Here is a 13,225-nt window from a genome sequence, read left to right as displayed (position 1 = left end):
GTTTTCAGCTTTAACGTTTCCACATAAGAGTGAAAATAAATCTGAAAATTTATTTCCAGAAAGTAACAACTCGGAAGCTTGTAGCAGAAATAATGGAACTTTCCCTCAAATTTATTTGAATTTAAATTTATTGATGGCCTGTAAGCAAGCTTCAATTGTAAATTAGGAATTGAACCAATGAGATTATTGTGACAGATATTCAACTCGTACATAGTTTGCAACTTCTTCCAAAACCATTTTGGTATGAAATCATTGAGCCCATTATCAGATATATCTAGCCACATTAAGGAGTTTTGAGTTTGGAGCCAACTAGGAAAATTCGGACCTAGCTTGCAAGATGCAAGAGCCAAATAACTTAATTGAAAAGGAGGAACCCAACTAGAGACAAAGTTTAGAGATAATGAGTTGTGTGACAAGGATAAGTAATGTAATTTGGAAAAATTAGAAAGATGAGCTTCAGTGACATTACCCTCCAAAGAATTCCACTGCAATGATAAAACCTCCAGCTTATACAACAGTCTGATGCTCTCGGGTATCTCGCCAGTAATTTGGTTATAAGATAATTTCAACGCCCCAAATATGTGTCTGCTGCACCATGAGAATTTTGAATGAAGTTCGGAAATTTGCCATTCAACTTGTTATTTGAGAGTTCTAATCCCTGTAATCTGCACATGCTTCCAAATGAAGACGGAACCTTGCCTTTTAGTTTGTTATCAGAAAGATTAAGATATTCAAGAGAGTTCATCACTTTCCCAAATTCATCTGGAATGGGACCTTCCTATCTGAAAGGGAATTTCTCCTCAGAGAATATTATCCCCAAGATCTAGATAGCGTAGTTGTAAGAGATTTCCAAGTGTAGAAGGAATCCTCCCTCCAAAAGAAGAATGGGAGAGATCAAGATATCTTAAGTTGGTGAAGGAGCCCGTGAACTCTTGGATGTAACTCATTACAAAATAGTTATGGCTGAGATCCAGGTGTTGAATATATGGCAAGAAAATCAATGAAGTGACGTTGATTGTACCTCTCAAATACGGTGTATAGTGGTAGTTTCCATGAAGATCAAGCACTTGTACATGACCACTTTGATGGTTGCAGAGAATGTGTTTCCATTTGCAGCAATCTGTATTATTGGTCCATGTGGACAGCATTGTTAGTATTTCAAAGGTTGTGAAAGGGGTAGTTGAAGGGATAGAGAAAATGTGTAGATAGTAGAGTGTGAAAGTTGTAGTTGGAAGGAGTATGTAGTTGTAGTAGTGAGAGTGGTGTGTTAGATGTGATCTTAGTTCTTGGCATTCATCAAATGATTGAGTACATGGGTATTTATAGACCTATAGAGTATTCTAGAAAGTGCTAGCCACAACTTGTGTGGAATGTTCTAGATTTTTGCCTATGTAGAATGTTCTTGATATTTTTCTTCATATCTTAGGCTTTTCTACTTTGTTCTAGAACTTTCATTACATTTCAATACTTTTATCTTATGATTTTCTAGATTCTTCTAGAATTTGCATTACACTTTAATACTCCTCCTTGATGCAAATTCGGTAACTCCAAGCATAGCGCGTAGTAGTTCAAATCTTGGTCTTGGTAAGGCCTTTGTGAAGATATCTGCAATTTGATCTTCTGTCGGGCAGTACTCAAGTCGTATCTTCATATTTGTTTCCGCTTCTCTGATGAAGTGGTATTTAATTGCTATATGTTTTGTTCTGCTGTGATGCACAGGATTCTTTGTCATTGCAATGGTTGATTTATTGTCACAATTAATTGTAGTAGGGCCACTTTGTTTTTCTCCCATATCTTTGAGTATTCTTCGAAGCCATATAGCCTGACTTGTTGCTTCAGCGGCTGCCACATATTCTGCTTCAGCGGTTGATTGTGCAACTGTGGCTTGCTTCTTTGACGCCCAAGAGAATATCCCCGATCCAAGTGAGAAAGCATAGCCTGAGGTGCTCTTCATGTCGTCCACTGACCCTGCCCAATCACTATCAGTATAACCAAGCAATGTTGGATTGCCTGTGGATTTGTACCATATACCGTACTCTTTGGTTCCTTGTAGATATCTTAAAATTCTTTTGCCTACGCCAAGATGTATTTGGCTTGGGTTTTGCATGAATCTTGATAAGAGACTTGTAGCGAACATGATATCTGGTCGTGTAGCCGTCAGATAAAGTAGACTTCCAACTAGACTCCTGTATCGAGATGCATCGGCTTCTGGTGCTCCATCCACCTTTTGTAGTTTTTCATTTGTCACTAGTGGTGTGCTTACAGGTTTGCACCCGTACATCTTAAATTTCTTCAGCAAATCTTCTGTGTATTTCTTTTGTGAGATGAATATTCCATCATCTCTTTGACTTACCTCTATGCCGAGGAAATAACTCATCAAGCCAAGATCAGTCATCTCAAAGGTCTTCATCATATCTTCTTTAAACTCCATCAACATCTTTGTGTTGGTTCCAGTATAAATAAGATCATCTACATATAGAGAGAGTAAAAGAGTATGCTGACCTTGTGTCTTGATGTATAGTGTAGGCTCACTCTTGCTCCTCCTGAATCCTTGATTGGTGAAATATTGATCGATTCTGCTGTACCATGCACGAGGAGCTTGTTTCAGGCCATATAAAGCTTTCTTCAATCTCAACACTTTGCCTTCTTGGCCTTTAACCACAAATCCTGGTGGTTGCTCTATATAGATCTCTTCTTCAAGAACACCATTGAGGAATGCAGACTTGACGTCTAATTGGTAGATGCTCCATCCTTTTTGTGCTGCAAGGGCTATTAGAGTTCTTATTGTGTCTAGTCGAGCAACTGGAGCAAATGTCTCATTGTAGTCTACTCCAGGTTGTTGTGAATAACCCTTAGCTACCAACCTTGCCTTGTGTTTGTGTATGGTACCATCGAGGTTTAACTTTGTCTTGAAGACCCACTTAACTCCGATGATATCTTTATCTTTTGGACAATCTGCTAGCTCCCAAGTGTTGTTTTTCTCTATTGTCTTTATCTCTTCTTTCATTGCCTTGACCCATTCTTCTTGTTTAGCGGCCTCTTCAAAGGTTCCAGGCTCTAGTATGGCCAAGTTGCAAGATTCATAGATGTTTGTTAGAGATCTGATTCGTCTCGGAGTAGATTCAGGCGATGATTCTTCTTGATCTTGAATTGATGTTGGAGTTGTAGGAGATTCTGGAGTTATAATGGTATCTTGATCATTATCTTCTTGGCTTGTAGTTGGTTGATTGTTGGGCATGTATATTGTCTTCCTTTCAATTTGTTCCTCTTCCCAGTTCCAAGTAGCGCTTTCATCTACTTCAATGTCTCTGCTGATAGTTAGCTTCTTTGTTTGAAGATTATAGATTCTATAGCCTTTGGATTGTGTACTATATCCCAAGAAGATGCCTCGTACGGTCTTGTCTTCTAGTTTGTGTCTCTTTTGGTCTGGAACATGAATATAGCAAACAGATCCAAATACTTTTAGATGTTTAGCTGATGGTTTCTTACCGCTCCAGGCTTCGATTGGAGTTTTATCTTGAACTGCTTTAGTAGGACATCTATTGAGTAGGTAGACCGCAGTGTAGACTGCTTCTGCCCAAAATGTATTTGGTAGTCCTTTCTCCTTCAGCATTGATCTCGCCATCTCCATGACTGTGCGATTCTTTCTCTCTGAAACACCATTTTGTTGTGGGGTATATGCGACTGTAAGTTGTCGTTCTATGCCTTCATCTTCACAGAATTTGTCAAACTCACGAGATGTGTACTCCTTTCCACGATCACTTCTAAGTACTTTTATCTGTTTTCCACTTTGTTTCTCGACAAGAGCCTTAAATTTCTTGAATATTCCAAAGACTTCTGACTTTGCCTTTAGGAAATAGACCCATGTCATTCTAGAAAAATCATCAATGAAGAGGATGAAGTACCTGTTGTTGTGATGTGAAGGCGTCCTCATTGGTCCACAAACATCGGTGTGGATTAATTCTAGTAAGTCTTTTGCTCTCCATGCTTTGTCTGTTGAGAATGGTAATCGGTGTTGCTTGCCGAGAAGACATCCTTCGCATGATTCATTATTCTCCTTCAAGTAAGGAAGGTTTTGAAAGTAATAGAGTAATTTTTCTACGCCCAATAAATGATCGAACGTAGCTCTGGTACCACTGTTAGTATTTCAAAGGTTGTGAAAGGGGTAGTTGAAGGGATAGAGAAAATGTGTAGATAATAGAGTGTGAAAGTTGTAGTTGGAAGGAGTATGTAGTTGTAGTAGTGAGAGTGGTGTGTTAGATGTGATCTTAGTTCTTGGCATTCATCAAATGATTGAGTACATGGGTATTTATAGACCTATAGAGTATTCTAGAAAGTGCTAGCCACAACTTGTGTGGAATGTTCTAGATTTTTGCCTATGTAGAATGTTCTTGATATTTTTCTTCATATCTTAGGCTTTTCTACTTTGTTCTAGAACTTTCATTACATTTCAATACTTTTATCTTATGATTTTCTAGATTCTTCTAGAATTTGCATTACACTTTAATAAGCATGCCAAAGTTATCTATGAGGCCTTGTTTGAAGCTGAGGAGTGCTTGCCTCTCGCTCTCTATGCACTTTGCTTCACCACTTTCACTTGAGTTCTTCAATGTCACACTAATTCCTGAGGCAAACAAAGAAATCAGCAGAAGAACATAAAATGTTATCAGAAAATAAGCTCCCATATTTTTCTTATAATCTTAACAAAAGGAGAGCAAACAAGAACAAAATTCTTTGTATGATTCAGTCTTTTCTGTTTCACCTGTTTAGAAAGCTCCGTGACATCCTTTATATATATCCATAATTGTAAGGGTCGGCTGCGGCTTTCCAAAAATATGATATGCCTAAATTTCTTTTTGTTCCATACACCAAATATTTCCACATTCCCATGAAGTCAAGAGTTTATAAGTACTCCTTCCTCTTTCAACTTTGAGAATCTTTTAAGAACATAACTGTAACAGAGTTTCAGTCTCCAAAGTGCATAATAACTAAATAATACTATCTCATCGGAGTTGGGACAAAAACGATTGAGACTGCAGGCTTATCTTTGGAAACGATTGAGATTCCAAAGTGGCCAATACTTCAGAAGCAATGATATTGAACCTAATATGTATGTTGATGGACTTGGGATCAGAACATTGTATGTTGCGATACATTAAATAGTCTCACGTCAATTAAGAGTTGAGGTCAAGGAAATATAAATATTTCTTCCTTTTTAATTAATTGAAACGTCTTTTAAAGATAAAAATGTTCCTTTTTCAACCCTCTTAAAAAATTAGTTCTTCAATAATACAAAAAAGAAGAAATATACTGGTCCGGAGAAAAAATAAGTCGATCATTGTCATAATCCAATAGTTTATAAAATTAAGCAGTAAGACATTTAATAAAGGGGAAAATAAAACTAATTTAGATGAAGATATTGATCGTTCTGATCGAATCATTTTAAGGATTAGAATATGAAGTACTTTGGATACTTGCAAAAAGGGAAAATGAAACTAGTTCAAATATCTTATTCGTTTTCCTGATCAAATTCATTTTATGGGTTAGAAAATGAATCGCATTGAAAAGAGAAAACCTGAAACTAGTTCAAGAAGATCTTATAATCTATTAATTGTTGTGTTTGAATTCATTTTATGGGTCAGAAAAATTAAGCGTGTTAGACACTTGAAAATGAAATTGATCCAAAGAACTGACTGTCCTAATCCAATTATCACGCGATAGAAAAATTAAGCATCTTAGACGTTTCAAAGGAAGAAAATGAGACTAGCCCAAAAATTCTTTAAGCTATTAATGTTATATTTGAATCCATTTTATGGGTTAGAAAAACTAAGCATCTTAGACACATGAAAAGAAAAAAATGGTATGTTGGTCCAAAGAGCTTGAGGACTGTACGACTATTTAAATATAAAAAGAAGAAAATGAATTTGGTCCAAGAACCTGAGGATTATACTGTTAAAATCTATTACTATTAAATTAAACACTTGATGAGAAAATCCAAAGAATGAAACATGCAAAACTATCACACAACTAAAATGAAAAGAAAAGGAAAAAATAATTTAGAAACACAATTCACAACTTGCAGAGTTTAAAAAACTGTCGAACAAAGAAAAGGTCTCCAACAACATTTAATAATAATAAAAATAAGTAAAAAGGAAAAAAAAAACAGAATTCATAGATATAAAATTAATTAGTTGTGATTTTGGCATACAAAGTGTTCCATTGTACTTTAGCAAACATTATTAGCTATATTTTTATCAATTAAACCTGAATGATAGTATAAGCCTTTTTCTAAAAAATGAAAAGTTATAATAAATAAATAGTTTTTTTGTTTTTATAGATTTAAAATAAATAATTTAAATTATAATATACAATTATTTCAAACAGTTTATTACTTTTATAATATTAAAATTTAAAAAAAAATTGAATGTAGATCGAAACTTATCAATGATTAAGAATTCTTGTCTTTTAGTTAAAGCACACAACACCAGTTCAACAACTTTGCAATCATCTGTACTTTGATCACATGCCCGCATTGAATTTAACCAGATTTAAAGCCTGATAAAATAATATGAGATGGATTATTGATCATTCAAAGACAGGAACTCATATTGTCTTATAAGCCATTGTAACTTCACCTTTATTTTTCCAGAATTTCCATACACCTCAATGTGTCCCATGCTTGTTTGGATGTAGTAGCCTTTGAAATTTTCTGGAAAATAGTTGTTGAAACACACTGATGCAACAACACTCTTTCCTTGCAATCTAGCCTCTTGTTTTCCTTGAAAGTAGCCTTTTTCTCTTCATTAGCATTCTTAAAGGGTTCTCGAAAACCATTCTTGACAATTTCATCAACTTTTTGATATCCAAAAGTTAAAAATTGCATCCATCTTTACACACCAGTCATCACAATCTTTCCTATGAAATATGGGTACACTTCCCGGTGTACCTGCAACAGCCATGAAAAACACTCACTTGAATTCTTCACAACGTACAACCTCCCACACCAACAGTCCTATGAATTCGTGCTTTGGATACCACTCTATTAGGCCTTGGAATCACTCGCTTCACACACTTGCTCTGCTATCTACTAGACAAGGCACAAACATATTACACTACTTAAAAAACACACATTTTCTACCATTATTTTCGAAAAAAAAATTTTGTAAATTTTGTTATGAATAATAATTTGCAGAAAATATGAGTTTTTTCGATATATTAGTCGTACTTCCCAATTCTATGTGTACTAAAAAAAATTTGAGAAGTTTAAGAATCATGCCAAGTACCATTTTTGGAAAGTTGATATCAAATTTTTGAAGCGTCTTCCTCTCCCTTTTGAGTAGTGATCACATCGTCTCTATTCTTTGTGTAAATGACTATGCGACTAAGTTCGAAGGTAAAAATTGTAACTGCATTCTTTTCAAAGTATTGAACCATTTTTTATATATACATATTAAGTATATTTTGTTGTATTTTGTGGAAACCAACAGTCATAATTTTAAATACAAAAAGTTGAGAACTTAGGTTGGTGCTTGAGGAGTATATTTTACATACACTTTTAACGTAATATTTTATCTTGTTTACCATTCCTTGAATACTAATTGTCCGCAAAATTGGACAAAGTGCATTCCAGACATTTATCTCTTGAGGATAATAAAATGCTAACAATTTCTTCTGAAAAAAAAATTCGGAAAACAGTTTGGGAGTGTGGATAGTAAAAGTCCCAGGATTAATTCTTGTTTTTTTTTTTTTATTGTGGTTGAGGGGCTAGCAGAATATGACAAGCGATTAAATCTCATGTTCTAGAGAGGGTAAAAGTGGGGCGAAAGGAAATAGAAAAAAAAAAAAGGAAATTTGAATTTGCAGATGATAATCTTTTTATTTGTCAAGACAAAGTTCACGATGTGATGATAATAAAATGCATTTTTAGATGTATTGATCAAGCATCACGGTTAAATGTGAAACTTCTACAAGAGTAGATTGGAAGGATTAGGGATTACAGCAAACCCTTTAAAACAATTTGTTGGGAAAAACACTTCACAATTAAGAACATTTGTAAACATGGAACATAAGAATATAACATGAAAACGTCCAACATTTGGTATTATTAGATGGAGCGGTTACTATTTGGCCAAAAACTATAATTCTTAATCAAAACACAACTCTTTTTACTTAAAAGTGTAACATAAACTCAACACCACGATTCATTCGATTGTGACCCGATTCATTTAACATCCGTCACGGACACTTGATACCACTTGCAACACAATTTACTACATAAATATTTCATACATAGTGTTTAATGTTTTCTAAATTTTTAATATTGTTATCTTTAAATAGATTACATCAGTGAATTCACGTTTTCTGTTAATTTATTTTCCACATTGATTTTCTTAAAGGATAGTTTTTCCAAAAAACAAACTGAAGTTTATTATCTTTTCTTTTTATTTCAACAAACTTAAACCTTATTCTTCTAAAGTGATTCCGTTGAAATATAATATAAAACGGTTGTCAATACTTTTTTCTTTTTACTGCAAACATATTTTATCACAAATAAATTTCATAAAACGATATATCATCATCAAGAAACGTACATCTTAAAGAGATTTTTATGATCGAAGTCTTATGAATATAGAACCTTTTACAACACATTATGAAAATACATTTAAACCAACAACTGATACAACATCTTGTAACATGAAGAGTTGCTTACTTCAAATTTGAAATAGGATCACACAAAAACGTCAACAACCAGCCACCTGCAAAACAAATGTAAAATTAAAATTATATGAGAGTAATTTCCCAGTTTTCTTTCAATAAAAAAAAAATTGTTAGTTCACCTTAATTCAACTTTATTGTTAATGCCATGCTTGCAAATCTTATTATACAGAATGTTGATTGTTATACATGTGTTTACTTTTATCATCATAAAATCAACGATTTTAATTGAGTGGTGTGCATTCAAATTTGAAATATACGTGTATGAATCGGGGATGAATAGGTCAATATCTAATAAAGAATCAAAATTTCACAATGAAGATATAAAAGTAATGAATTACAAGAACTAAAATACATGTTATTTGCAAGAAGCAATTTTTGTAAACAGAAAATATATATTGCCAATCATAATTGGAAAACTTTTTCTAATTATTCTTAATGTTGTACAAAATCCTCGTGATTGTTCTTTCATTAGTTTGTGTCAGTAATTATGAATGTTGGGAATAGTCCAAGTGTGAGGCAAAGTTCCACATTGGATAGAAAAGACAAAGTTAAACACTATATAAGAATAAAGACCCATAACAACATTGCCTTAAGGTTTTGGTGTAAAAGTGGTGTCTAAAGTCTTATATGTGTAAGACTAATGTCATATAACCATATATAACCTCAATAACAATGACTATAACATATGACTATAAACCATTCATATGAAACATAACCCATCAATGAATTAGACTTACGCATATTCACTGCAACGTACCTGCTAGCGTAGCTTTGCTCAACTTGCAAAAATTTGCAATATTCAGCATAGTTATATCTCAGTTTGTGAATTTGTTCAAGAACCTCAGGTAAGCAATTCTCCATGATTTCCAAATTAGAATTGGTCCTAATAAACCCCAAAATCCTACAAAGAATCCTAGACCCATGCTCATGTATAATGCTTCATAGAAAACAAAATCATCTCTATCACCTTCTACTGCTTCTTTTAGCTTGGCTGTCGGATGGTCTCCGGGACAACTTTTGTTGAGTTGTTCACCACAAAGATCAATATTTCCTTCAAAACTAGAGCCTTCAAAGGTCTGCAAATGTCTTCCCAACGGAATTCTTCCAGAAAGAGAGTTGTACGACAAGTTCAATTTTCCTAAGAAATCAAGTTGAGAGAGAGAAGAAGGAATTCTCCCATGCAAATGATTTCTTGACAAGTCAAGAGATTCAAGTGAACTTAAATTTCCAATCTCAGAAGGAATTTCTCCATTCAAATTGTTTCTTGATAAATTTAAAGAAACCAGTCCAACCAAATACACAACCTCTTTTGTATTTCACCACTTAAATTGTTACATGAAAGATCAATATTCCTAAGATTCAAGGGGTTTTTGAACTCCTGTTCCGCACCTTTCCACACCCACGTTATGTCAAGCCGATAGCCAAAAATATACGGGGAGAAACCATAGATTTCCAAATCAGAAATATCGTACCTGTATATAAGGCGCTGAGTTTCAGTTATGTTGATGCTCTTTTCAGACATGACAGTAAAATTGTTTAAGCATCTTGGAATTGCTTTTGACAACTTATTCCTGGAGAGATTCAACAATTGAATATGCCTTAAATAACAAAGTTGAATTGGAAAATGTTCAGAGAAGTGATTCCCTTGCATGTTCAAGATTTTCAATTGCTGCATACTTTCTCCAATCCATGATGGTATTGGACCAGACAACTTATTTTCACCCACGTCCAACATAATTAAGTTAGTGCAATTCTTCAAATTGAAAGGCAGATCACCTGTTAAATTATTCTTTCGTAAAACCAACGCTTTTAATTTAAAAAGGTTCCCCATGGAGATGGGAATATTCCCAGACAACTCATTCTTGCTCAAATCAAGAAATAGTAATTGGTTTAAAGATTGCCAACAATCCGGGATTTGTCCCTTTATTTTATTGTTTGATAAATCTAAAGTTACCAAATACGGTGCCATGATTTTGTAACATAAGAAAGAATACAAATCTGAAAATTTATTTTTAGAGATGAACAACCCTGAAGCTTGCAGCAAAAATGATGGAAGTGCACCCTCAAATTGATTTGCATTCAGAATTATAGATGGTCTGTAATGAAGCTTCAATGGTATATCAGGAATTTCCCCATTGAGATTATTGTGAGACATGTTTAACCATTCCAAATTTTGCAACTTGTTCCAAAACCATGCTGGTACAGAATCATTAAGCTCGTTATCAGATATATCTAGCTCCCTTAAGGAATTCTGAGTCTGGAGCCAACGGGGAAAACTCGGACCTAGCTTGCAAGATGCTAAACTCAATGTTGTTACTTGAAAAGGAGGAACCCAACTTGAGACAAATCTTAGAGACAATGTGTTGTGTGACAAGTCTAAGTGATCTAATTTGGAAAAATTAGAAAGATGAGATTCAGTGACATCACCCTCTAAAGAATTCCCATCCAAGTATAAACACTCCAATTGAGATAACAATCTGATGCTTTCAGGTATCTTGCCATTAATTTGGTTATATGATAAATCCAAACTTTTAAATACGTGTCTATTGCACCATGAAGAATTTTGAAAGAAATGAGAAATTTCCCCATTCAACTTGTTATCTGAAAGGTCTAAGGTCTGCAATCTGCACATGTTTCCAAAGAAAGACGGAATCTTGCCTTGTAGTCTGTTGCTGGAGACAAAAAAGTGTTCAAGAGAGTTCATTACTTTTCCAAATCCATCTGGAATGGGACCTTCTAACATGTTGCCATGAAGTTTAAGGGTCTGTAGATTCGTGGTGTAGTTCATAAGCCAGTAAAACAAAGTAGATGATTTCAATAGATTTGAGGAGAGATCGAGTATGACAAGGGAAGAGGAAGAATTAATTGTGGAAGCAGAGGAAATAGGAAAACTTCGATCTGTAAGACTGCAGTTATACAGATAAAGTACTCGTAGTTTAGAGCCAAAATTAAAATTAGCTTCAAAAATTAATGATGTTAGATTATTCCAAGAGAGATCAAGAATAATAAGAGATGGAAAATCTGGATAAAGAAAAGATGAAAAAGCAATGTCATTACCACTAAGATAAAGCTCTTGTAGGTGAAGGCTAAAATTGAATAACAGTTGAAATGTTGAGGAAGTTAGCACATTAGAAGACAGATCAAGGACAGTAAGAGAAGTTGAAAAGTTGGAATGAGAAGGAAACAAAGTTTTGATATTAGTATCTGAAAGAGAACAGTCAACAAGCCTCAACTCTACTAAGTTTGAAATGAGCGCATTGATAGATTGTAGCCAATGGCGCGAGGTGCTGAGATTATGCAATGAGCTCAACTCTAGAGTTGTTAAGGAGTGGAGATTAGACAACCACTCTGAATCCTCAGCTTCTATATTGAAATCACCGCCTAACCGAAGAGTTTGTAAGTTGGGAAGATTCTCATTCCGAAAAGGGATGGCTCCAGAAAGAGCGTTACCTGCAAGATTAAGATAATGTAGTCGCGTGAGATTCCCAAGTTGAAATGGGATGGCTCCGGACAGAGAATTGTCTCCAAGATTAAGATATTGTAGCTGCTTGAGATTCGTAAGTTGGAATGGGATTTCTCCTGATAGATAATTCCCTCCAAGGTCAAGATATTTTAAGTGTCTAAGATTCCCAATCTGAAATGGAACTGGTCCCAGAAGAAGATTTCCTCCAAGGTCTAGATACCTTAGAAGTGAAAGGTTTCCAAGTTGAAAAGGAATCCTCCCACCAAATGCACAAAATGAGAGGTTGAGATATTTTAAATTGGTGAAAGAGCCAATGGCTTCTGGGATGCGATTCCACAGAAAATCATTATAACTGAGGTCCAGATGTTGAATGTATTGCAAGTGAATCAATGAGGAGAGATTGATTGCACCTTTCAAATAATGTGAATTGTAGCCATGGAGATCAAGTAGATGGACATGACCAGTTTGATGGTTGCATTGAATGCCTTCCCAAGTGCAGCAATCTGTATTATTTTGATGGTGAGTCCATGTAGAGAGTATGCCATGGTCATCTACGAGGCTTTGTTTGAAGTTCAGGAGTGCTTCTCTCTCCTTCTCTCTGCACTTTGCATCAGGACTGGGTTTGATTGGGGTTGTGAATCGGAGAGCGAATGGTTTTTTTTCAATAATAGGCAATTCAGTCGGGTAAATTACGGTAGTAGGCATTTTTTTTAATAATTACCATTATAGGCAAAACGTGTGGGGGCTGAACGTTTTCTGATGAAGAAATCGTTATACCCCCATGCGTTCTTAGGTCAAATCTGGTCAGAGGATGAAATCGTGTGGGGGGTGGACGATTTTAATAACGAAATCGTGAGGGGCCATGACATTTTCAAGAAGAAAACGTCTTGGGGTGTGACGTTTTTAAGAGAAAACGTGCCAGGGGTGCACGTTTTCACCTTTTTTCTTTTTTTTCTGCTTTGCGCACCCCCATCGAGCTTTCTACGATTCTGGATCCTCATATTCTTTTGTATTTTATGCAATATGAACATGCTTTTAAGTGGT

General features: G+C 34.9%; 1 protein-coding gene across 1 annotated transcript; it reads right to left on the bottom strand.

Annotated features, from left to right (window-relative positions):
* Positions 1-8,728: 8,728 nt before the first annotated feature.
* LOC114180783 (receptor-like protein EIX1) lies at positions 8,729-12,886 on the bottom strand. Its single transcript, XM_028067074.1, has 4 exons — positions 10,023-12,886; positions 9,611-9,981; positions 9,476-9,497; positions 8,729-8,756 (listed from the first exon to the last, which is right to left on the bottom strand). The coding sequence occupies exons 1-4, from the start codon at positions 12,884-12,886 to the stop codon at positions 8,729-8,731; spliced, it is 3,285 nt and encodes a 1,094-aa protein (XP_027922875.1).
* Positions 12,887-13,225: the final 339 nt, after the last annotated feature.

Source organism: Vigna unguiculata, chromosome 4, assembly GCF_004118075.2.
Source record: "Vigna unguiculata cultivar IT97K-499-35 chromosome 4, ASM411807v1, whole genome shotgun sequence".
In the NCBI taxonomy this organism is placed as follows: domain Eukaryota; kingdom Viridiplantae; phylum Streptophyta; class Magnoliopsida; order Fabales; family Fabaceae; genus Vigna; species Vigna unguiculata.
The sequence above is the reverse complement of the archived record's forward strand: the minus strand, read 5'-3'. Positions and strand labels throughout refer to the sequence as shown.